Raw genomic sequence first — 25,976 nt, 5'->3', positions numbered from 1 at the left:
GTGAGCTGTGGTGTAGGTCGCAGACACGGCTGGGATCCAGCATTGCTGTGGTTGTGGTGGGGGCCGGTGGCTACAGCTCCGATTGGACCCCTAGCCTGGGAACCTCTACATGCTGCGGGTGCGGCCCCCAAAAGACAAAAACAAACAAACAAATACCTAAAAAATCGAACACATAACTGGGTGCGGGGTGCGGGGGGCGGGGAGTGGGTACTGCAGACGTGCAGGCTGGGCAAGAACTTGGCGGTGCCCGGTGCCCGGGGAGGAGGGGCAGCAAGGCTGAGGGCTGAGGCTCAGGGAGGGAGCAGAGGGCCGGAAGTCACTGGCTGGGTTGGAGTGTCGCGGGGGCTTGTGGAGGAGACAAGGCGGGAAGTCCTAGACACTGGGGAGGGTGGGGGGGGCCTCGCCAGGAGAGGGAATCATCTCCTGAGCATAAAGAAGAAGGGAACGGGGTGCGGGGGTTGGGGGAGAGCAGGGACAATGGACAGGGTTGTGACCAAGCCTTGAGGCTTCCTTGGGGGTGGACGCCTGCATTGAGCTGGAGCCACGTGGCCCAGCTGGGTGTCTCTCCCCAGCGCCCCCCAGGGTGGGCACAGAGAATGTGGTGGTCTAGGGTGTGTACCCAGCGGATGGTGCGGGGAGGAGAGGGGGGCCGCTGTCCTGGGGAGAGAGGGCGGGAGAGGCGGGACCTGGCCCCTTTTCTCCACCGGGTCCCCAGTGCCTCTGACACGGCCAGCCTCGTAGCAGGCCCCCAAAGCAGTCATTGAGTAAATGGTCCTTTATGCATCAGGTCTCACTGGGGACCTTGCCTTCCACAGGGGACTCAAGGCACCGGTCAGGGTGTGGTTCGGGCTTATGTGCTGGGCCCGGCCAGGTGCACGCAGAACCCCCGACCCCCGACCCCCGACCCCCGACCCCCGACCCCCGGGCAGGAGTGAATGGGAAAACCAACTGGAGCTGAGGGGTGTGGAGGAGGAGGCCTATGTGGGGTTGGGGGAGAGACGAAGCCGTTCTTGGGGTCACAAGGAGTTTGCGGAGGTGGGGCTCACAGCAGCAGGTGGGGACGGTGGCCAGGGCTGAGGGGGCCCTGGGAGGTGGACTCGGTCTCAGGGCCGTGTGTGTTCAGAGGGCTTTCACTCATAAGCTGATCTGGCAGCTCAGGGGCCGGGTGGCCCAGGGGTGCGGGGAGGAAGGCTGTTTATTTCGCGGAGGCAGAAATGGCTCTGAACGGCAGGAATCTGAGCATGAGCCGGGGGCCAAAGTCCTCCGCTGACACTGGCAAGTGTCACAAGTCGGGATCAAGAGTTGCAGGAACACTTACGGAGGTTGGGTTGAACAGACCAGCGCAGGGCAAGGGCGTGGCCGGGCAGCGGGGAGCACCTGTCACAGAGCCACTTGGGCAGGGGGGCCAGCAGGCAGGGGGAGAGAGGTGGGCAGAGGGGCCTGGAAGGGCCCCCCTTTCCCCTTTGGTAAGACAGAGGCTGGAGTAAGTCTGAGGAAGAACCTGAGCTGTAAGGCGGTTGTGACCCACCTGGATGGGCTTAGGCAGCAGGGCTTGGACTGTGCCCCCTGTTTTCCTTTGCACACTGGGCCTGGCTCCGCCCCTCCCGTGTGCCTGGCACCTGGAACCTTGGCCCCATCTGCGTCATTACCATCTGTGGGCTCTCATTCCTTCCTCTCCTGGCCACATGGGCACTGCTGTTCCTTTAGCCACACTGTGCCAGGGGGTGACCCTTGGCTCTAAACTCACGTTGGGCTTCCGGGGTCCCTACTCGTCTCAGAGGCCAGCCCCACAGGTCCTCGGCAGGTTCCCCCTCCCAGGCTTGGCATGCACTGGAGACCCGCCCTCTGCCTCATCCCCAGACCCACCAAAGCCCACACTTCCCTAGCAAGAAAAACCCAGTAGCCATATGACGCTGACGACCCAGCTCTGCTCCCACGCCCCCAGCTTGGCACAGGCTAGGTTGTGCCTTCGGGATGCTGTGGGGAAGGACCCTCTCTTCCATCCCCAATGGCTGGCACCCAGGGGTGGAGGTTGGAGGGGGCAGAGGGTCTCCGGGTTGCAGGATGATGATGGAATGGGCCGCCGCTCAGGGCCCCTGGCTCCTCCCTGTCCAGCCTGCTCCCCTCGGCCAGGTAAGTGTGTGTTGGAGGAGTGGGGCAGAGAGGGGGCTGTCCTCTGCCTCTCCCTCCCTCTTGAGCAGTGCCATGTTGAATTCTTGGATGGGCACCACAGACCTGATGTTCCTTGTGCCGCAGATGGGCCGCCCCCAAAGACACAGGAGACCGCCTTTCAGAAGTCACCTCTGCTCAGATCTTCCTCTAAGCACGTCTTTATCCTCATGTGTCAGAAGTCTCCAGAACCAGGAACTTTACTCCAGAGAAAGTGAGACCCAGAAAGTGTCCACAGCCTCTGGGCTGTTTGGCAGTTGGGCAGGTGACATGCCGTGTTGGGAGAAAAGTGACATGCCAAGTGTCTGCCCCCTTGGTGGAGAGACGGAGGAGGAAAGGGGGTGGTGTAGTGGGGACGAGCTTAGCTGGAGCTGTGCGCAGGGGCCAAAGCCCCAGGACGTGGGGGCCAGGGCGAGGGGCGGGGCCTGGGCTTGGGAGCAGACCAGTCCCCTCCTTGGATCTGAGGTGTGGACAAGTCATGGCTCTGGAGCTGGAGGGGCCAGCTGGGTTTGGGCACCCAGCTGAAAAGTCTGGTTTCTGTCCGGGGACTGACCTGGCTGGCAGCCTCTGCCAGACCTGGACAAATGGGAAACTGGCTGAGGCTCCTCCTTCCAGGGACAGGTGGGGTTGGCCTCAGGGAAAGGGCTGGTCTTTACTCCCCAGGTTGGTCTGGCTCTGAGCCTCAGGTCTGAGCTGTGCTTAACTTCTGCCAGGCTGACCTCCACCCCCATCCCTGGCCTCTGCCTCCAGGCACCTGGCTTGCGGGTCCTCGCAGGAGCCATGGACCCCCGAGGTGAGTGGGGAGGGACAAGGACTCCAGGGATGGGGCTGTGGGTCCCTCTGCAGCCATCTGACCTTGTGGCTGAGGCTTGCCGGCTGCATTAGGTCCACAGTCCAGAGTCAGTCCTGGCGAGGACAGCTGGGCGGAGGGGGAGTGGGAGCAGAGGCGGCCTGGGGAGCTGCATTTGTGTGTGTTGTGGGTGGGCTTGGGTGGGGCCAGGGTGGTGGAGGGTAGGCCCTTGGGGAGCCTTCCTGATTTGACATGCAAACTGCCCAGGTCTCCCACGGGTGGGAGCGCGTGCACCTGTTCCTCTCCTGGGCCCATGCCTCTATTTGTCTCTTCTCCCCCCAGATGACAGAGTCGGTGTCCAAGGAGGAAATTCCTCCTATTGTCAAGACTACTTGTGATAGAGCAGGTCAAAGTCCCTCCCAGGAGCTAGGGCACAGCCAGTGCCAAGGTTGGGGCGAGGGGAGGTGGGGGTGGGAGTAGGGGTGGGGGGGATTGTTGCCGGAATTTGGGAACTCAGCCTCTGTCTCTGCCAAATTGAAATACAGAGACAGAGTTTGGGATAAAGGAGAAAAAAAAAATAGCTTTATTGCTTTGCCAGGCAAAGGAGGGCCACAGCAGGCTAATGCCCTAAAGACGGTGCCCCCTGCCGGGAAGAATTTGGGGGAGTTTTATAGTAAAAAGGAGCAAAACAGGTTTTCGGAGAGGAGTCAGGATGCGGACAAAGACGCGTGCTTCTTTCTTTGGGGGCATCTTAGCCGTCAGCGCTGGAGTCAGGAGATCTCGCCCGGTCCTGCTGGTGGTTGTCTGGGTTATTGCCTGGAATGATCAGAGATTAGAACAAACGAGGAAAGTCCCTGAAAAACATCACATGCTAATCATCCTTAACCCACAGGCAACTGCGCTCAGGGTGCCTGATCTTTAGTTTATGGGCGGTTGCATTTCGGGTGCAGTTAAGCCAGGGAGAAGGACACGAAGGCCTCTAAGCTGTTCGGTTTTAAAGTCTTCCTTCCTAAAAGAAGCATGAGGAATCTCACTTTTCTCTCCGGTGGGTAGGATGCCTATATTATCGTGTGTGGGGTGAGAGGGAGCCAGGATCCTGCCCCAGGGCTGTACTACTGCTGCCGGACTGTTCCCCCTCCCTGATCAGTGACTGAACCTGCCCCCTAGAAACTCAGGCAATGCCACGGGGGCTGAACGAGGCCCATTTCCTAAGAACAGGAAGTGGGGACACAGAAAGGCTATTGCACCCAGGAGCCCCATGGGGCTGTGCTCCTGTTTCAGGATCCAGGGCACCTCGTGGAGGGTTGGGGGAGGCAGGGAGGGAGATGGAGATGCAAAGGGGAGAAGACACGGGCTGGATGCCCTCATCTGGCCGGATGTCACTCTGTGAGGCTGGCGTGGAGGGCAGAGGGGAGGAGGGGAGGGGGAGGAGGGAGGGGGTGGGGGGAGGAGGGGGCAGAGCGGGGCTAGACTCCCCAGAGGGGGGCTGAGCGTGGAGGTTCCTGCTGCCTCCCTCCCTCCTTGCCGCTGCCCGGCAACCACTCGCGGCTGGGGCCCACTGGTCAGCCCCACCCCCCAGCGCCCGTGCCTGCGGATGGGGAAGCCTGGGCTCTGTGGCAAGAGGAGTGCCGGGCATTTGAACGCCTCAGGACCATCGACAGGGGCAGTTGTGTGCCCCCTTCAGAGGGCCCCACGCTGTCACCGCCTGCAGGGCGGGCAGAAAGTTGGAGCGGCTGGACCACTTGCTCAGAGCTCCTGCCCCGGTCCACCCTGCATCCACCTGCGCCTCCTCAGAGTGACCAGGACACGGGACGACCCTCGCGGGTGTGTATTGTCCAACACTGTCCTGTGGGCAGGTCCCGGCGTGGTTAGGTCACCTCCTCTGGGGCCATCTGCAGTGAGCCTTCCAGAGTGGCCGGTCCAAGGCGCAATGAATGGGAAACGGGGCTCTGTGGGCCCGGATCTCCCGGGTACCGTCCACGCCTGGGAGTCTGCCTTTACTTGACCAGCAGAGAAAGCAGGAGAGCTACCCGGGGAAGTGGGGAGTGGGGGAGTGGGGGGCCCTGGGCTTTCCAGACACCTGACACTTCGGAAGGCTCCCGCACCTCTGCTCAGCCCACTCCCCCCCCCCCCCCCCCCCCCCCCCCCCCGCCCAGAGCAGGAGGAGGTGGCTCTGGGGAGAAGCTGAGAGGGTCTCTTGAGGCAAAGCTCACATCAACATTCCTCTCTGTTTCCTCCGGGTCTGAGACAGAGACTGAGCTGGCGGGGGTGGGGGGAGTGGCTCCAGCACTTGGGGGGGAGTCGGGGGGAGGGGACAGACTGCCGTGGTCCTTCAGGCAGTCAGGGCTAGGCCTGGGCAGGACCCAGGTGTCTGCCAGCTCTCAGTACACGCTGGCCGTGCAGAGGCGTGAACTTCACCCTGGCAGAGAAGCCCAGAGGCCAGGGGTGCCTCTCTTTCTGATGTTTAGTATAAACATTCTCTTGCATCTGAAGTTCCCTGGTGGCAAAGTGGGTTAAGGATCCGGTGCTGTCACTGCCGTGACTCTGGTTACAGCTCTGGCATAGGCTTGATCGCTGTGGCACCGAAGAAACTTCCTGCAAGTGGCAGGTGCAGCCAAAGAAAAATATTAAAAAGTTCCTTTTGGAATTCCCGTCGTGGCACAGTGGAAATGAATCTGACTAGGAACCATGAAATTGCAGGTTCGATCCCTGGCCTCACTCAACGGGTCAAGGATCCGGCATTGCCCTGAGCTGTGGTGTAGGTTGCAGACGTGGCTTGGATCCTGTGTTTTTGTGGCTGTGGTGTAGGCCAATAACTGTAGCTCTGATAAGACCCCTAGCCTGGGAACCTCCACATGCTGTGAGTGTGGCTGTAAAAAATAAAAAAGTTCCTTTTATGGATGGAAAGCAGCCTGACTGGGCTCTGGCTGGGCTGGGGCAGGGCTCCCTGATGAAATCCTGTTCCCAAGCAGGCTGGGAAGAATGTGCTGGTGTTCCTGGTTCAAATTTGCGCTGGTGGAGTTCCCGTCATGGCTCAGTGGTTAACAAACCCAACTAGTATTCATAGGGACTCAGGTTCGATCCCTGGCCTTGCTCAGTAGGTTAAGGAGCCGGCATTGCTGTGAGCTGTGGTGTAGGTCACAGATGCGGCTTGGAACCTACATTGTTGTGGCTGTGGTGCAGGCTGGCTGCTTCAGCTCCAATTCAACCCCTAGCCTGGGAACCTCCATATGCTGCAGGTGTGGCCCTAAGAAGACACACACTCAAAAAATTTTGAGCTGGTTCCTGAAAGCTGCGTGTCCTGCTCATTGCCAAAGCAGAGAGGTGCTCGTGAGGGTGGTGGGTGGTGGGTGGTGGGAAGGGCTAGCAGCGCTGCTCAAGCCCAATCCCACGCCCTGAGAGCACGAGAAACCGGGAGCCAGGTCCAAGGTGCTCCCGTGAGGGCTCAGCTCCCCGAAAGTCCGCCTGAGGTTCAGGGTTTCCTGCTCCCCTGCAAGGTGGTTACCATGGCTCCGAGGATGCTCAGGATCTGGTGGGATCCACGGGGGTGTGTGTTGGTTCTGACGCCAAGCATCGTACAGGAGACGAGGCTGGAAGCCGCTCTGCTTAGTCTCACAGGCAGCAACAACCCTGGTCTGAAGGTCAGGGACCTGGCAGGGTGACTGGTTCAATGCAGTTTGCTCAGGTCTGCCATGGTTTTAGCATTTAAATCCCATGACCTAACCGGGGATGCCGATGGCCCCACCCAATCCAGGCAGGAGGTCACCCTGGGCCTGGATCGGAGCCCGGACATTGCCGTGAGTTGCCCATGACCTTGAGAAAATCTGTTCCTTCTGTAACTGTGGGTTATGCTGGGCTCTGCCTGGCAAAGCCCTTTATTCCCCCCCACCCTTCCCCTGAGCACTGAGCATGTATTTTTCCAGGAAGAAGTTCAGGGTGGCCTTTGCATGTTTGAAATTAAAAAAAAAAAATCATTGGTTAAAATCGCTTCCTTGGTTAATTGTTAATAACCCGTTCTGTGTTCATTTGACTTAATCTGTCAGCAGCAGCAGGAGCACCTTTGGGTGTGGTTTGGCCGTGTCTGGGCATGTCACCTTTCGGAACTTGGCAGGGAGGTGCAGCCTTAGAGACCCACTTCCTCACCCAGCCCGGGGCGCACCCTATCCCTCCCGTGCCCACGTCTCAGGCCAAACCCCGTGGTCATGGCACCATTGTCTCCATCCAGCCCAGGTGCCCTCCAGACCCCTGGGTCGAGCTCCCAGGGTCTCTGGATCCTTGGACACTGATGCTTTCCCACTACTGTAATTCTCCATGGCCCTCCCCCCTCATGCCTCTCCCTCCTCTCTGTGCCTGGTCCAGCCTGGCCACGCCCGCCCTTCCTGGGCTCATGTCCCTGCCCAGAGTCGCACGCCCCACGCCTTTGTCCTGGAGCACAGGAGAGAGCCCCTTGCATGTTGCCAACCCACACTGAGCTGATGGGCCATCTAGTTCTCCCGGGCCAGCCCCCTCTCTTTCAGAAGCAGATGAGGAGTCGGGGGCTCAGAAAGTCAGCTGGAAGGTGCTAGAAGCCTGGCCAACCCCCAGCCCTGAACTACGGAAGGGGCTGTGCTGTACAGAGCAGGAGCTGAGAGGAGTCCATCCAGAGCCCTATTGAGTTCCTACTGTGTGCCAGTCCCCGTCCAGAGAGGGGACCAGAGAGGTGTCAGAACACAGTCCCCAGGGCCCCCTGGGCAGGGCGAACACCACACAGGATATTGGGGGAAACTTTCAAGCAGAGGAAGAGTTGGCAAAGGACCGCCCAACTCTCAGCATCCTGCAGGGTAGCTTGGGGGAAGGTGGACACCCGCCACCCAGCTTGGGGACATGGGAACACACCCCCTACCGCCACCCCTGAGGCTGGGAAGCGGCTCTGTGGGGCAGGGCCTGTCTTCAGCCCAGTCTCCCATCAGCTCCCTCAGGGCAGGAAAACCCATTTATCTGCCCACATTTATTTTACTGATTATTCTGGTAAATATACAAAACAAGAAAGCCGCTTCAACCATTCTCAAGGAACGTTTGAGTGGCGTTAAGTACATTGTGGGAGCTCCCTTTGTGGCCCAGCGGAAATGGGCCGACTAGGAACCATGAGGTTGTGGGTTCGATCCCTGGCCTCACTCAGTGGGTTAAGGATCTGGCATTGTCATGAGCTGTGGTGTAGGTCGCAGACGCAGCTCGGACCCCATGTTGCTGTGGCGGTGGCGCAGGCCGGCAGCTGTCGCTCCGATTGGACCCCTAGCCTGGGAACCTCCATCTGCTGCGGGGGTGGCCCTAAAAAGACAAAAGACAAGTTCAGGGTGCAGCCTTCCCCACCGTCCTCTCCAGAACTCATCCGTGCTCCCAAATGGAAACTGTCCTTTCAGACCCTAACTGCCATCCGCCCCCACCCGGACTAGCCCCTGGCCCCACCATCCACTTTCCATCTTTATGGATTTGACTCCTCTGGGGCCCTCAGATGAGCCGAGTCCTCCAGGATTTATCTCTTTGTGGTGGGCTTGCCTCCCTTGGCATAATGTCCTTGCAGTCCATCCTGGTTGTAGCTCATGACAAGTCTCCTTCAGGCTGAATCACGTGCCATGATGGGACACGCCACATTCTCTTTATCTGCCACCGTCCATGGACATGGATGTCCTCCTCCTTTGGCTCTTGTGAATGACGCTGCCATGAACGTGCTCTTATGGATTAAATTGTAGGACGCGTTTTATTATCAAAGGAATCAGGCTCTTCATGATATGAGCTGCAAACATTCTTTCCTCGAATTTGCTGCTTTTGACCTGAATTGTGGCCAAATATTTGTTGGAGTCTCTGCTTTTATCTCTTCTGCATCTAGACCCATAAATGGAATGGCTGGATCGGATGGGAATTCTGTTTAAATGTGTCAGGAACTGCCATCCTTTTTTTTCCCCTCATCACCTGCCCCGGGCGTACATTTGGAAGGTGGAGCTGACATGGCAACTGGATCCGAGGCGGGAGGGACAGGAAATAGTGAACATGCCTCTGGGCTTTGGGTGCCCGGCGATGTCCTGTGATGAGACAGGAAGGGCGCCCCCCGGGGGTGGGGTGATGGGGACCCAGAGCCCTATTTGGCCGTGATAAGGTCTCAGTCTTCAGCAGGGATGGCCATGAGTGGGAAGTCAGGTTTCCTAGTCCAGAGGCGCACAGAGAAGTGAAGGCTGCAGACAGGACTAGGGGTTCCGCAGTGTGGATGTGATGTTTCATCCGGTACAAGGAGGAACCCCTGCTGGGTAAGCATGGGTACAGAAGGGAGCCTGGGGCCATACCTGGAGCCTCCAACAATTGTGGTGCAGGAGGGAGAGAGTCGGGGAGCTGGGCGGTGTTCAGCTGTGGCTTTCAGAGGCGGATGGAGGAGAGACACTGGATTCCTTGCTCAGCGGGGCGACTGGGGTAAGAGGCTGGTTACTGAGGATGAAGGAGAAGGGGTGGAGGGTCCTTTTCCAAGTTCTTCTCTAAAGGGAAGCTCCTGAGAACTGGAAAGGCGGAAACGTCACAGGAAAATATGAGTGATGTCCAGACGTCACGTTCCGCCGTATCACATTGGTGCTTCTCTGGTCGTGGCCATTTCTTCTCGCTTCCCTGGTCCAGCAGGCACCTTACCTGGTTAGGCTGTGGCCAGCATCCCATTGTTCACCCAGGGGTGAAAACTAGAGTCTTGGTATAATCTTTATTTGCTGTGCTCGACCTGCAGTGAGGTTGAATGCCTTTGAATTTCAGTCTTTACCTCGTATCCTTTGCCTTTTAAAAAATTCAACTCTTCCTCTTATTTATTAAATCATAGAAGGTATTTTTATTATTAAGGGAATTAGGGCTTTTGTGATATGAGTTGCAAACATTTTTTTCCCCCTGAATTTGTTTCTTTTGATTTCCATTGTGGCTGTTTTAAAAAACCAATGCATAATAAGACTTTCATTTTCATTGGGTCATATTTATTTGTCTTTGTTTGGGGCTATTAAAAAACAATCTTTTGGGAGTTCTCTTGTGGAGCAGTGGGTTATGGATCTGGCTTTGTCACTGTTGCAGCTTGGACTGCTGCTGTGGGACGGGTTTGATCCCTGGGCCAGGAACTTACACATGCTGTGGGCTTGCCCTCTCCAAAAAAAGAAAAAAAAATCTTTGGTCACAATTCAAAAGGTTCCCCCCCCCGCCAAGATTTAAAAAGTAATATTGTTATATGTTATTCTGGTATCTATATTTTTACTTAATTTTATTATCTCGTAAAGGTAGTACATTTACATGGTTCAAAAATAAAACTGACTGTTGTGTAGCACAGGGAACTATATCCAATCATTTATGACAGGACATGACGGAAGATAATATAGGGAAAAGAATGTGTGTGTATATATATATATGACTGGGTTGCTTTGCTGTACAGCAGAAGTTGACAGGACATTATAAATCGACAACATTAACAGATAGACACTGAGGAGTTCCTATTGCGGCTCAGTGGGTTAAGAACCCAACACAGTGTTCATGAGGATGCAGGTTCGACCCCTTGACTTGCTCAGTGGGTTAAGGATCCGGCGTTGCTGCAAGCTGTGGTGTAGGTCGCAGATGCAGCTCAGATCCGGTGTTACCATGGCTGAGGCATAGGCCTGCAGCTATAGCTCCAATTCGATACCTAGCCTGGGAACTTTTATATGTCACAGGTGTGTCCACAAAAAGAAAAAAATATATATATATACACTGAGAGGAGTTCCCGGTGGCTCGGTGGGTTAAGATTTGGCATTGTCACTGCACTGGCTCCAGTTGCTGCTGTGGCGAGGGTTTGATCCCTGGCTGGGGGACTTCCGCATGCCACCGGGGTAGCCAAAAGAAACGATATGCACTGAGAAGTGTCACTTCCACCTGGGCTCTGCCACCACCTCTCCCAGCTCCCTGCTCTTTAGAGATAACCATTTTAATTCATTTCTTGTGCCACCTTTCAGGTTTTTTTTTTTTTTTTCTCTTTTTGCTTTTTATGGCCACACCCGCAGCATATGGAGGTTCCCAGGCTAGGGGTCCAATCAGAGCCGTAGCCACCAGCCTACACCACAGCCACAGCAACGCTAGATCCGAGCCACGTCTGTGACCTGTGTCACAGCTCACAGCAACGCTGGCTCCTTAACCCACTGAGGTCAGGGATCAAACCCACGTCCTCACAGATACTAGTCAGGTTGGTTACTGCTGAGCCACAAGGGGAATGCGCCTCCCCATTTTTTGGTTTTTAGATTTTTAAAAAATGTAAATATTACTGAATGCTGTTTTATATCCTTTTCTCACGACAAGTAGGATATTACTTGCGCAGTTCCTGTTCCATATTTGGCTTGAAACATGACCCATGTGTCCTAACAACGACCCCATTCTTTTTTTTTTTTTTTTTTTTTTTTGTCTTTTTGCCATTTCTTGGGCCGCTCCCGCGGCATATGGAGGCTCCCAGGCTAGGGGTCAAATCGGAGCTGTAGCCGCCGGCCTACACCAGAGCCACAGCAACGCAGGATCCGAGCCGCGTCTGTAACCTACACCACAGCTCACGGCAACACTGGATCGTTAACCCACTGAGCAAGGGCAGGGACCGAACCTGCAACCTCATGGTTCCTAGTCGGATTCGTTAACCACTGAGCCACGAAGGGAACTCCTTTGCTTTTATTTTTAAATGTTTTTTAAATTGTTATTTCCCCAATACAATTTTTTTTTCTCCTGTACAGCAGGGTGACCCAGTTACACATACATGTACACATTCTTTTTTCTCCCATTATCATGCTCCATCATAAGTGACTAGACATAGTTCCCAGGGCTACACAGTAGGATCTCATTGCTAATCCATTCCAAAGGCAACAGTTAGCATCTATTAACCCCGAGCTCCCCAATCCACCTCCACTCCCTCCCCCTCCCCCTTGGCAACCACAAGTCTCTTCTCCAAGTCCATGATTTTCTTTTTTAATATAAAGAATGAAGGTTTTGGAAAGGTTCATTTGTGCCCTATATTAGATTCCAAACATAAGTGATGTCATATGGTATTTGTCTTTCTCTTTCTGACATGCTTCACTCAGTATGAGAGTCTCTAGTTCCATCCATGTTGCTGCAAATGGCATTATGTCGTTCTTTTTTATTGCTGAGTAGTATTCCATTGTGTATATATACCACATCTTCCTAATCCAATCATCTATCGATGGACATTTGGGTTGTTTCCATATCTTGGCTATTGTGAATAGTGCTGCAGTGAACATGTGGGTGCATGTGTCTTTTTTTAAGGAAAGTTTTGTCTGGATATATGCCCAAGAGTGGGGTTGCAGGGTCATAAGGTAGTTCTATATATTTTTCCTAAGGTACCTCCATACTGTTCCCCATAGGGGTTGTGCCAGCTTCCATTCCCACCAACAGTGCAGGAGGGTTCCCTTTTCTCCACACCCTCTCCAGCATTTGTTACGTGTGGACTTATGAGTGATGGCCATTCTGACTGGTGTGAGGTGGTATCTCATAGTAGTTTTGATTTGCATGTCTCTAATAATCACATCCCTGGATTTTTACATTTTCATACCCAGGCAAGGAAAACAGAAGCATCCATGCTAGAGCAAATGAAATTCTTTGGCAAATGGTTCTGGGCCACACCCAGATATACAGAGTTTTTCTTCTTTTCTTTATTAAAGTATAGTTGATTTGCAATGTTGTGCCAATTCCTACTGTACGGCAGTGACCCAGACATTTATATATATTGCAAGGTAGCGTATGGTCTTTCATCATGGTCTATTCTGTGAGTCTGGGTAGAGTTCCCTGTGCCACACAACAGGACTTCATTTCTTATTCATTCTAATTGTTAATAGTTTGCAGTTGCTGACCTCAAACTCCCAGTCCAGCCCACTCCGTTCCCCTCCCCCATGCATAGTTTGCTTTTTCTTTTTAGGGATGCACCTGCAGCATATGGAATTTCCCAGGCTAGGGGTCGAATCGGAGCTATAGCCCCTGGCCTATGTCACAGCCACAGCAACACCAGATCTGACCAGCGTCTGCAACCTACACCACAGCTCACGGCAACACCAGATCCTCGGCTCACTGAGCGAGGCCAGGGATTGAACCTGCGTCCTCATGGATGCTAGTCAGATTCGTTTCCACTGAGCCCGGACAGGAACTCCCATACGTAGTTTTCTTAGTCCAACATTCAGGATGTCCACAAATTTGTGATCAACAAGGTTCTGGCTGCTGGGACATCAGACTTGGACCTCTGAGACCCAGCTGTGCAGTTGCTGTGGGATGGGAGGGTTGTTTTTTTTTTTTTTTTTTTCTGGCCATGCCCGGGGCACGTGGAAGTTCTGGGGCCAGGGATCAAACCTGCACCACAGCAGTGACAATGCCGAATCCTTAACTTGCAGGCCACCAGGGCACTCCTGGGAGGTTCATTATCAGGGGTGGGGCTTGCTAAACCCACAGTCTTCAGCGAAGCTTTTACCAGTGCGTACATCACAACTTCCTTCCAACACGCACACTCCCTGGAAGTGTGGCGCTCTTGGATCTCGGGTTTGGTTGTGTGTTAAGTCTGGTGTGAGTTCCTAAGGCACGAGGGCTTCGGGTGTTCAGGGGGCTTGGAATCATTCCCCTTGCTGACCTGGCTTTATGCCCCTTTGTCTCTCACAGTCCTTCTGCCCCTCATCACCCACGTTATACTGCTGTGCTCACGGCCATGGTCCACCCGCCCTGTTCCTTTGGAGTCTGAGTCGTTCCAGCCCCCAGGGACCTGTCAACAGGCAGGGGCACCCAGGCAGGTGACCAGGGCTGCAGGCTGAGGCCCCATGGGCTCGTGCCTCTAGAAAAGGTACAGCTACCTTCTCTGTGGGCTTTGAGCTGGAGGCGACCATCCCTGGCCGGTGCCCAGTTTGGGTCTGAGAAATAAAATAGTACCTGCCATAGACAAGTAAACAAGGGATGCCCCAGCCATCAGTGACTGCAGCCACCTCCAAAGGTGAGCCGGTGACCCTGAGGGAGCTCAGGATGTGAAAACACAGACTACTGGCCCCAGACAGCTGAGGTGCCCATCCCCGAGGATTTCAGGGAGCCCAACCTTGCATCATCCCGAACCCAGAAAAGCGCTACATCCCTTGACTTGAGATGCCTGGGCTTTGCTCTTGCTCCCTGTTAGCTGTGGCCTTCATTGCAAAACTCCTGCATATCCTAGCTCCCCTCGTCTCTCGGAGTGGTCTTCTCCGGGTCACTTGAGACACTATGGGCTTAAGTCAGCTTTGTCCACCGAATAAAACATAACTCTCAACTTTAAGGCTTTTTTCTGTGTTTTTAAGGGTGTGCCAGTGTGTGTGTATTTTTAATGGCTGCACCTACGACAGATGGAAGTTCCCAGGCTAGGGGTCGGATTGGAGCCGCAGCTGCTGGCCTACACAACCACAGCAGCACCAGATCAGAGCCGTATCTGCCACCTAAACCACAGCTCGAGCCAATGCAGGATCCTTAACCCACTGAAGGAGGCCAGGGGTGGAAACCACATCCTCATAGACACTGTTGGGTTCTTAACCTGCTGGCCCACCATGGGAACTCCGTGCATATATTTTTTAGTCGACGGGGCCTCACTCAACAAGGTGATTCAGGGACCAGGTACCCAACCCTGAGTAACCCCAGCTTCTTCTCCACAGATTTCTGGGGAAAGAGTGCCAAGCTCTGGCTGTGCCCCATTCTGCTCTTTGTTGCCTGTCTTGGCTTCTACAGGTAAGGAGGATGGGAACAGCCCTGAGCGCCCCGTGGCAGGTGGAATTTATGACTTACTTGACTTTAATGAAGAAGACCCTAGGTGTTTTGGTCCACACCCGTGATCGCAGAGAAGCTGTGATTTTCCCACGTTGCAGGTAAGGATACCACCAGCCTCAGATCACAGTGTTTGACACGGCGGACCCGAGATGCTGGTCCCAGCCAGCACTTAGCTCTGCTCCTAGGTGATTGACAGGCCCTTACAGGTGACAGGTTCACCTGGGGGTGATCATCCACCAGACTGCAGGTCGGGGGGCTTTAGAAGGCTGTTCAAGAGCCTGTAGAAACATCAATTACCTCAAAATATGGAGTTCACATCATACTTTAAATATGCTTATGGAGAACAGACAGCACCGTTTGATTGCATTTTATTATTAGTTTATGTTTTAAAACAAACTTGGGGAGTTCCCGTCGTGGCGCAGTGGTTAACGAATCCGACTAGGAACCATGAGGTTGCGGGTTCGGTCCCTGCCCCTTGCTCAGTGGGTTAAAGATCCGGCGTTGCCGTGAGCTGTGGTGTAGGTTGCAGACGCGGCTCGGATCCTGCGTTGCTGTGGCTCTGGCATAGGCCTGTGGCTACAGCTCCGATTCAACCCCTGGCCTGGGAACCTCCATATGCCGCGGGAGCGGCCCAAGAAATAGCAACAACAACAACAACAAAAAAGGACAAAAGACAAAAAATAAAAAAATTTAAAAAATAATAAATAAAACAAACTTGGGAAGCGCCCGCCATGGCTTCGTGGTAACCACCTGACTAGCATCCATGAGGACGTGGCTTCGGTCCCTGGCCTCGCTCAGTGGGTTAAGGATCCAGTGTTGCTGTGAGCTGCGGCATAGGTCGCAGACGTGGCTCAGATCTGGCGTTGCTGTGGCTGTGATGTAGGCCAGCAGATACAGCTCCAACTCCATCCCTAGCCTGGGAACTGCCATATGCTGCCAGTGTGGCCTGAAAAAAGGTAATAAATAAATAAAATAAATAAATAAAACAAACGTGGTAGCTATAAATTTCATCCCCTTAAAAATAGAATCTAGTGGATAGCTTTTCAGTACCCTAGTTCCTATTCCTCGGGAGGGTGAAATTGCTCCTAAGGTCAACCTTGCAATGGGAGCCGAGTGTTCACACTTCAGGGCACACAAGGCATATTTCTTCAGTTTTTAGCTTTTAGAGCCACATGCGCATTTTCACGGATGACCTTTGCAAAGAAACTTGGTAGAAAGAGCTTTCCATTCATTCGGTGCTAGACGCCGAAGGGAATGCCCGATGGGCGTTCCTGGACCCTGTCTCCACAACCTGTAAAATATGCCTTTTTATCCCCATGTTATACCCCAGGAAACTGAGGCGCCAGTGGTTAAGGAAGGAGACCAAGGTTACAAGGTCGGAAGTGGCAAGGCCAGGATGTAAGCCCCTCCATCTAACTCCCAGCCCAGGTTCCCAGGTCCCTAGGGAAACGTCCTCTCTGACCCACGTCCGCTTTGGCTTAGGCATCCGTGGTCTCAGGACTGCTGGTCCCGCCAATGCCGCTGTTGGAAAGCGGAGCGCATGCGCGGTGGGACACGTCTGCACCCTGCCCTCGGTGAGGGTTTACCAAGGCCTGGCTTTGAGCCTGGTGGGGATGTCCCTGTGGATGGGACAGCTCCCTGTCCTGAAGGATGTTGGGTCTGTTCGTGGGAGGAGACAGGTGACAGGCAGTTACAGGTGACAGGCAGTTAGGGTTAGGGTTAGGATAGGGTGTCACGTGAGTGGGTACAGGGTTTCCTGGTGCTCCTGGGGGGAAGACCCCCGCCTTCCACCCCCCCACCCCTCCACCCTCCACCCCCCACCCCGGGGTCTGCCAGTTGGACTTGCCTGCGCTTCCTGGAGCAGATCTGGACTAAGCAGTAAGTGGAAGCGCATCTGGTCCAGGGACAAGGAGGGTGTGACACTCATTGTGCTGGGGCTGTTGACTTGCAGAGGGCACCTCTGGAATTGTGCAGCGCCCTCCCAGGGGCCCGTCTCCATCTCAGAGCCGCCTCTGTTGGACTGAGGTCTCAGGGCTGCGCTGGTTCCACAGCAGGTCTGGCAGGTGGTCAAGTCCGCAGCTGAACTTTGCAGAGCAGCAATGCTCGGCTCTGTGAAAGCAGGCTGTCCTCATATCTGATTCTTAGACACGTGCTCAAATTTCACAAACACTCTTCTTTGTAACATAAGGACCCCAAGGGAGCCCTGAGAGCATGTGGTGCCTTCAGGAGCTGTGCCTTCAAGAGATCGGGGACACCTGTGGCAGTGCCCTGCCACTTCCTGCTCAGTTCTGAAACCCTGCACCCCCTCTGGACCCCGCTGAGGTGCCTGGTCCTGGCAGCCCTTTGCGTCTGGGCTTTGACCTCTCTTCTTGGTCTAGATGCTATAGTACTCTTGGATTCTTCTTTCTTTTCTTTTTAGGGCCTCAGCCTGTGGTATTTCCCAGGCTAGGGGTCCTATTGGAGCTGCCAGCCTTGGCCAGAGCCATAGCAACTTGGGATCTGAGCCTCATCTGTGACCTACACCACAGCTTGCTGCAGTGCTGGATCCTTAACCCAGTGACTGAGGCCAGGGATGGAACCCTCATCCTCATGGATCCTAGTCAGATTCTTAACCGGCTGAGCCACAGCAGGAACTCCTGCTTTGGGATTTTTTTTTTTTTTCATCTAGCACCCTCCTCTTCTGTATATTCTTTTGTTTAGATTGTTTAGATCCGGCTTTATCTTCGTTCCTCCCCCCTTTATTTTTTTTTTGTTGTTGTTGTTGTTTGGCCATGCCTGTGTCGTGTGGAAGTTTCAGCGCTAGGGCTCGAACCTGCACTGCAGCAGCAACCCAAGCCACTGCGCTGACGACACTGGGATTCTTAACCCACTGCGCCATAAGAAAACGCCATCTCTCTCGTTCTTTGACACTCCTTGGCTTGTCTTTAAAAAGAAAAAAAAATGATTGGAGTTCCACTCGTGGTGCAGTGGTTAACGAATCCGACTAGGAACCAGGAGGTTTCGGGTTCGGTCCCTGGCCTTGCTCAGTGGGTTAAGGATCCGGCGTTGCCATGAGCTGTGGTATAGGTTGCAGATGCGGCTCGGATCCCGTGTTGCTGTGGCTCTGGTGTAGGCCAGTGGCTACAGCTCTGATTCAACCCCTAGCCTGGGAAACTCCATATGCCACGGGAGCGGCCCAAGAAATGGCAAAAAGACAAAAAAAAAAAAAAAAGATAAATCTTTGGTATCCAAAAGACTCATCTGTTTTCTGAAGTAAGTTTTCATTTAGAGCAGATTTTTTTTAAAAAATGGGCTTCACTTCGTATCTTTCTCTTTTTTTAACGGATGTAGACTTTTTTAGACCTTTTATCATTTTTTTTAATGGCTACACCTGTTGTCTGCGGAAGTTCCTGGGCCAGGGATTGAATGTGAGCCACAGCTTCGACCTACATCTGCAGCTGCAGCGATGCGAGCTCCTTTAGCCCACAGCAGGAACTCCTAGATTTTTTCCCCTTTTTTCTTGTACATAATTTAAAAACCCAATCCTGATTTGAATATGCATACAGGAACCCCTTCCAGCAAGTTTCAAAAGCTCCTGATAAGAGTTCTTTCTTCAAATGAACATTTAAAAAATGTAAAGATGATCTCAATGTTTGAAGAGCGATTTAAAGATATTTTGATGCTTTAAAAAAAAATTCTTGGAGTTCTCTTCGTGGCTCAGTGGTTAACGAATCTGACCAGGAACCATGAGGTTTCACGTTCGGTCCCTGGCCTTGCTCAGTGGGTTAACGATCCGGCGTTGCCGTGAGCTGTGGTGTTGGTTGCAGATTTGGCTCGGATCCCGCGTTGCTGTGGCTCTGGCGTAGGCCGGTGGCTACAGCTCCGATTCGACCCCTAGCCTGGGAGCCTCCATATGCCGGGGGAGCGGCCAAAGAAATAGCAAAATGACCAAAAATAACAACAACAACAACAAAACCAAGGTGATGTTCTGACTACCTGGTCTTTTTTTGCAAAAACTCCTAGATGGGGGAGTTCCCATCGTGGCTCAGTGGAAATGAATCTGACTAGTATCCATAAGGACGCGGGTTTGATCCCTGGCCTCACTCAGTGGGTTAAGGATCTGGCGTTGCCGTGAGCTGTGGTGTAGGTTACAGACGTGCTCGGATCTGGTGTTGCTGTGGCTGTGGTGTAGGCTGGGAGCTGCAGCTTCAATTGGACCCCTTGCCTGGGACCCTCCACATGCCACGGGTGTGGCCCTAAAAAGACAAAAACAAAAACAAAAACCAAACCCAACCCTCCTAGGTGTCCTGGCTCCCACTCTTTGCCTCTTTGGAGCTATCTCTCTGAGTTATCTGAGGGGGTCACATCCCGGGCTTAAGTCCTCGGTTTTGTCCACCAAATAAACCATAACTCTCACCTTTCAGGTTTTTGGTTTTTTTTTCTAGTCGACACAGAGCAGCTTCCTGGAGGAGAGGCTGCACCTTCTGGGACCAGCAGCCTTTGGATGAGAGACTCGGCGCAGAGAGGGGAGGGCAGGAGAGGCAGCCAGGCGGAGGGTGGGAGTCCAGCCTGACATCCCATGACCCCACTGTGTCCCACGGATGGGGTGTGGGTGTCCCAGAGCTCTTTTCTCAGCCCAGCTCAGTGGCATGTTCCTGAGTGGCTGTGCGGTGAGAGCACTGAACCCTACAACCACTTACTCAATGGAGGTCCCCAATCCTGGTTCCTTTGGAGAAAAAACTTGGCAAAGAGACTGAGGGTAGTGAGGCAAAGAAAGTGTTTATTAAGGGAGAAGATACGTGCAGAGAAAGCCTGGGGTGAGGGTGTGTGTGTGTGTGTGTGGAGACGACAGACAAAGAGGGCTTCGGGGGTGGTTTATATCCCTTGGATGGGACCGCCCTTCCGGGCCTCCTCCCGCCCATCATCTTGCTTTATCTGGCTCAGGGCCTCCCCTGCAGGTGCAGGAGCATCTTTTGCCAAGATGGATGACAGCGTAAGGGTCTCTGGAAAGTCGAGAGGATGTGTTATAGGGCTGGCGCCCTCCCTCCTCTGATCCCCAGGAAGCTTTCTGCGCCTGTGCAGTTTGGGAAAGTCTCCTTGACCTCAAGAAGGAGTAATATGTAGACTCTGTCTTTCATCCAAGCAGGATGCAGCTCCTCCTGTTTCCTAGCAGATTCGTTATCTTGAAGTATCTGTCCACAGGGGATAAAGCTAGTTGCTTAGCCTGAGACCCGCTTATTTCCTGCCTCAGCGGCAGGGGGAGCACAGGAGAGGCTGAGGTTCCCTCCCTGCTCTGGCTTAACTGGGGAGCCACTGATCCCATGAGCCTCAAGGGCCCTCTGGGCCCCCTGCATTTGGCTTCTAGTGCTCTGTGTGGCAGGGTTGTTGCAAAACAGAACCTGATAAAAATAGAGATTTCTACACAGGCCACCCTCCCCAAGCACCCAACTGCTCAGAGCTGGATTCAGGGAGTCTGGAATTGCATCTAAAAACAGCTTCTTGGGAATTCCCGTCGTGACACAGCAGAAACAAATCTGACTAGGAACCATCAGGTTGCGGGTTCGATCCCTGGCCTCCATCAGTGAGTTAAGGATCCACCGTTGCCATGAGCTGTGGTGTAGGTTGCAGACGTGGCTCAGATCCTGCATTGCTGTAGCTGTGGTATATGGACTGGCAGCTGCAGCTCCGATTGGACCTCGAGCCTGGGAACCTCCGTATGCCGTGGGTGCGGCCCTAAAAAGCCAAAATAAAAATATAAAAAATAAAAACATCTCCTCGGATGATCCTGCTGCAGGGCCCCTGATCTACAGAGGAAGGTCACAAATACTTATAAGCTATTAGTTATGGTAATGATATGGTAATGTATGGTTAAAATAGGGGAGTGGGGGGGCAGCAGGGTGCCATTGGCTGGGGAGGGGGGCGGTCTGCTTGTCCTCCCCATTCCCCCTCCCACGGGCTCTGCTCTGCTCCGCCCCCACGTCGTGTTCTCGGGAGCCAGAGACCACAAGGGTCAGCACGGGTGTCTGAAGCCGCAGCCTCAGAAGCAGAGCCGGTCCGCCGCCAGGGAGTGAGGACTCACCCCCACACTCTTTCTTCCTCCCGCAGCAATGTTTTCAGCCTGACTCCCAGGTGGCAGAGCAAAGAGTCTCAAAGGTAATGGGCGGGTCTCTGGCGTCAAGGTGGTTCCTTCTGGAAAGATCTAGACCAGAAATACAAACACGAGTAGGTAGGAGACTGGAGGTCATTACAGTCAGAGGCACTCGGTCCCCAGCTGATTCCACGTTCCTCTCTCCACCATGCTTTCGCAAGCCCTAAAAAAGAACAAAAACAGAATTCCGGTTGCTGGTGGAGAGGACGCCTGCAGGGACAAAAGAGTAACGGGTGTTGACTGCCTGTAAAGTCACTCCCTCTGGGCCGACCTGCGATGCGGCGCCCTCTGACCCCCTTAGCACCCAGACAGGAGGGGCTCATTTTTCCTCTCAGAGCTAATTCCTTCGGGGACCCTCACGCTGGCGGGCCCAGCACAGATAAGCTGCGAGCTCTGAAGCTGTGCTGGTCAGGAGCCTGCAGGACCGGGCCTCGGGGGCAAATCCCGTCCGGCTCCCTCCTCTGCTCAGCCCTCGGGGGCCCAGTAAATGCTTCTGGACAGAAGGGTGGATGAACGGGCTAAGCTGACCGACGTCTCTCTCTGCAGCCCCGAGGCCCAGCAGCTGCAGGAGAGCTCTCTCCAACCAGAGAGCCTGCCCTTGAGGTAATGACTTTCACCTCCTTTTCACCCACCAAAGTCGGCATTCCTGAGCCTCTTCAGCCGGAGCTTTTGCTTGGTCTTCAGAAATCGGGCAGTCCCACTAAGCTGCAAGCAGAGCTGGCGAAGGGGACAAGGCTGGTGGGGAGGGCGGGGCTGGCGGGGGCAGAGGGCGGGGCCTGCGGGGGCAGAGGAGGGGGCTGGGGGCCTTTGCCTGACGAGCCCCCTCCCCCTTGAGAGGGCACTTGGTTGGCAAGAAGCTATTTTATTTCCTTTTTTAAAAAACTTTTTTTCTTTTTTAGGGCCGTACCTGCGGCATATGGAAGCTCCCAGGCTAGGGGTCAAATCAGAGCTACAGCTGCCGGCCTAACCACAGCTCATGGCAAACCGGGATCCTTAACCCACTGAGTGAGACCGGTTTTCAAACCCGCATCTTCATGAATCCTAGTCGGGTTCGTTAACCGCTGAGCCACGAAGGGAACTCCCTACATTTCCTTTCTTGGTTGTTGTTTGTTTGTTTTTGGGGGGCCGCACCCACTGCACTTGGAGGTTCCCAAGCTAGGGGTTGAATTGGAACTGTAGCTGCAGGCCTACGCCATAGCCGCAGCAAGCTGGGGTCCCAGCTGCGTCAGCGACCTACACCAGGGCCAAACTGGGTGGCCATGGCTCCTGCTCCCACCCTCAGCCCCCGTCCTCCATCCCCCAGCTCCCCCAGAGCAGGACTCTCCCCAGGCTGGTTTGTGGAATCCCTCTGGGCAGAGCTGGGGCCAAGCTCCCAGATATGGGAGCATGTTGGGGTTTTCTTTGCCCTGCTTCCCGCCCCTGGTCCCCTCACCAGGCCACATGGCCCAAGCTTGGCAGCCCTGGGGAGCTTTCCTCAGTAGGGCCTGTGGTGTGATGGCTCTTGGGGGGTCCTGGCGGATCTGGCACTGCAATGCTTCTCCCAGGACCACCCCACCCCCCTTGCTATAAACTCTTGTTTTCTCTCCTCAGTGAATGTGACTGCCACCTGGACACCTGCAGGATACCCGAAGTACCCAGGTATTGGAAACCGCATCTTTGGGCTATTTTGCTGCCTGTTTTCCCGTCTCTCCCCCCACCCATCCCACCCTCGTCAATCAAAGAAACAAGAGAGGAGGACCAGGAGGAGGGTAGTGAGGAGGAGGCATCAGATGATGGAGGTCACAGGTGGAATCCAGTTGACCTTGGGCTTCCAGGCTGCCCCAGCCCAGCAGTCTTACCTGGGGTAGACTCAGCCCCAGCTTCTCAGCCCTCAGCTCTGTTGAAAAATGGCCCTGTGGCCAGGGAGGGCCTGGAGGACAAAGGAGGCAGCACTGAGGGAGTGGGGTGGGGGGCGTGGTGGCCCCAGGCGGAATGAATGACGGAGGGAAGTCCCCGCAGTTGAGTGCCACCTCCTGGCAAGCTGGCAGACTGAACGGGGTGGGGGTGGTGGTGGCAGATGTGATGCGAGTGCTTTGTCACCAACACGTGTCTGTCCACAGGTTGATTTACCCCAAGGCCCAGGTCCTCAAACCCACGTAAGTAGGCGAGCTCCCAGCAAGGCCGGTGGGTCCTGTTACTGTGTCCTTACAGTTTTCCTTTCTCTCACTCCTCTCCCTGGCGCCAGTCTTCTTTTTTTTTTTTTTTTTTTTTTTTTTGGTCTTGTTTTTTTTCTAGGACAGCTCCCACGGCATATGGAGTTTCCCAGGCTAGGGGTCGAATCGGAGCTGTAGGCGCCGGCCTACGCCAGAGGCACAGCAACACGGGATCCGAGCCGCATCTGCGACCTACACCACAGCTCTCAGCAACGCCAGATCCTTAACCGACTGCGCAAGGCCAGGGATCGAACTGCAACCTCATGGTTCCTAGTCAGATTCGTTAACCACTGAGCCACGATGGGAACTCTCCTGGTGCCAGTCTTGCTTTTGCTTTTTTCCTTTTCTTTCCGCACTATAGGCGGCAGGGTTAATTTTCAGTGGATTGGTACAGATTGAGGGCACAGTGGAAGAGGCCTCTAATTCCTGGGCATTAGGTGCTGCTGGAGAGCCACACCAGGCACGGAACCTTCTCTTGCTTCTTCTTGGGGAAGGATGACGGGGGTCAGGGCTGGGTTATCCCCGAGGGCTTTCCCCAGGTGCAAATGTCAGAGGGACAATGGTTCCATGTAAATGCCTGTCCCCAAATCTGGGCTTCCTTAGCCTGTTGCCCACACCTCCTGCCATGTCTATCTGAGAGAGCGCTGGCAGCCCATCACTGAAGCACTAGACGCGGGAGCTTTGGGGCAGGAAGGTCACCCAGAGTCACTTAGATCAGCCCCCAGTCATGAGCAGGGAAACGGAGGCTTGGAGAAGTAAAAGCAGCTGCCTGAGGCCCTACAGCTGGTGAGGGGCAGGACGGTATGCAAGCCCTGTAGCTTCTGTGATGTTGTGCCACCTCCCTTCCAGGAGAGCTGGAAATGCTCGCTGTCACTCTGAAACCCATGCCCACGCCTCCTTGAATTTCTAGAGCTGCCAGGCCAGCCACACGTGGCCACGAGCTCCCGAAACGGGACTGCTCTGGAATGGGATGTGCCATTGATGGTGAAACGCAAACTGGGTTTCAAACACTTGGTACCCAAGAGATGCACTTAAACATACACGAAAAATGTGCCGGGGGTGTGGGATTCACACACACACCCTACTGTATATAAAATAGTCACACAACAAGGACCCACTGTACACACAGGGAACTACGCTCCGTATCGCATAGTAACCTATAAAAGAAAGGACGCTTTCCTGTACACTTGAAACTGACACAAGATTGTAAATTAACTGTCCTCCAAGAGAAACGATTGGTTACCAATCGAAATGATGATGTTTTGGATATATGGGGTAAAACAAAAAAATACCAAATTAATGGCAGTTTCTCCTGCTTCCTTTGACTTTTCTGTGGCGCTTGAGGATTTTTAGTTACCTCTGTTTCTGTGGGACAGCGCAGATCTGGAGGGACACGTTGGCATGAGTTTTTTGGTGGATTCTTTTGTCCTGATGAATGAGAGTGAGTGGAGGGAGATGTGAGAGGTGTCTGTGCCCGCTGGAGAATGCAGCAGTGGCAAAGAACGCGGGACAGGAGGAGCCCCCTCCCCTCTCGAAGCTTTGTCCCTAAAAGGAAGCTCTTGTTTCCTCTACCCAGAGCACATGTGTGGGTTTTCCACACCAAGCGATTCTGACACTGCCCGCAATTCGCACAGACTCTGCAGGTGGAGGGCTCAGCCCCGCAGCCCTGCCCCCACTTCAGACACCAGTCCCGAGTTCCTGGCTGTCACCTGTGCTCCTGACCGACTCGCTGTAAATCATTTCCCACCGCTCCTTCCTTGGGTTTGATCATTTGCTGGAATGCTCACAGAACTCAAGAAAGCAGTTTACTTACTGGATTCTTGTCTCCTTATAAAGGCTGCAGCTCAGGGACAGTTGGGGGGGACAGGTGTACCGAGAAGGGAATGGGGAGGGGGCGGAGCTTCCACGCTCTCCCCCAGGGACGCCTCCCCCCCGCACCTCCACATGTCCGCCCACCCAGAAGCCCTCAATACCCTGTAGTCTGGGGATTTTTATGGAGGCTTCATCTCTTTGGCATGATTGGTTATTAACTCAATCTCCAGCCCCCTCTCCTCTCGGGAGGCTGGGATATGGGGCTGAAAGGTCCGAGTTTCTAATCCTGGCTTGGTCTTCCTGGTGACCAGCCCCATCCCGAGCTACCCAGGAGCCCACCCAGAGTCACCTCATTAGAACCGAGATGCTCCCGCGACCCAGGAAATTCCAAGGGCCCTAGCAATTCCAAGGGCCTGTGTCAGGTAAGGGGAGAGGAGTGGCAGAGACCACATAAAGTTTTGTGTTGTTTTGTTTCGTTTTGTGTTTTGGTTGTGCCTGTAGCGTGTGGAAGTTACCCAGCTAGGGTAAGTTACCCATGCCACAGCAGCCACCCGAGCCTCTGGAGTGACAAAGCCAGCCAGATCCTTAACCTGCTGCGCCACAAGGGAACTCCCCCAAATGTATTTCTTATCATGGCAAAGTCCCCGTGTGCTGAGAGAGGGCGTGGTGCTTGTCCTCCCTCGCCGAGACTCCTCCTCCTGGAAACAGGGTTGCGAGGCCTCACGGAAGTGTCTCGTGGGGCCAGCACCGGGCTGGTACTCAGGGACACTCCAACTTAGGGCAGTGAGGGGATGGGAGTGTTGAGTCTTGGGTGCTGAGCTTAGGGTGCAAAGAGCTCTGGGCTGGGAGTCTGGAGTCCTGTCTCTTTCTAGCTCTGCTGCTCACGGGCTGTGCAACTTTGGACAAACGCTTGCCCTCTGTGGCCCACAACACTGTGCCCGGCTCTAACACGCTGTGACTCGTCTCCCCAGGAGAGTGGACGTGCTGGTCATGACTCCCTGGTTTGCTCCCATCATCTGGGATGGGACCTTTGATTCTGCTGTCCTGGATGCACAGTTCAGAAACACCACCATTGGCCTGACCGTGTTTGCCATCAAAAAGTAAG

The 25,976-nt window shown here is 54.3% G+C and overlaps 1 protein-coding gene across 1 annotated transcript; it reads left to right on the top strand.

Annotated features, from left to right (window-relative positions):
* Positions 1–2,877: 2,877 nt before the first annotated feature.
* Positions 2,878–25,976, top strand: ABO (ABO, alpha 1-3-N-acetylgalactosaminyltransferase and alpha 1-3-galactosyltransferase; the record flags this gene model as incomplete). The annotated part of the gene is given in 7 exon segments (NM_213799.1): positions 2,878–2,962; positions 14,629–14,701; positions 20,825–20,872; positions 21,414–21,470; positions 22,458–22,505; positions 22,967–23,002; positions 25,843–25,976. Coding segments are annotated over 7 exon segments (409 nt in total), but the record flags the coding sequence as incomplete, so codon positions are not given.

The sequence above is a fragment of the Sus scrofa genome, chromosome 1, assembly GCF_054392235.1.
Source record: "Sus scrofa isolate SSC_HxYL_T2T_F1_AM1 chromosome 1, Sscrofa_HxYL_maternal_Yorkshire_Landrace_v2.0, whole genome shotgun sequence".
NCBI classification, from domain to species: domain Eukaryota; kingdom Metazoa; phylum Chordata; class Mammalia; order Artiodactyla; family Suidae; genus Sus; species Sus scrofa.
The sequence above is the reverse complement of the archived record's forward strand: the minus strand, read 5'-3'. Positions and strand labels throughout refer to the sequence as shown.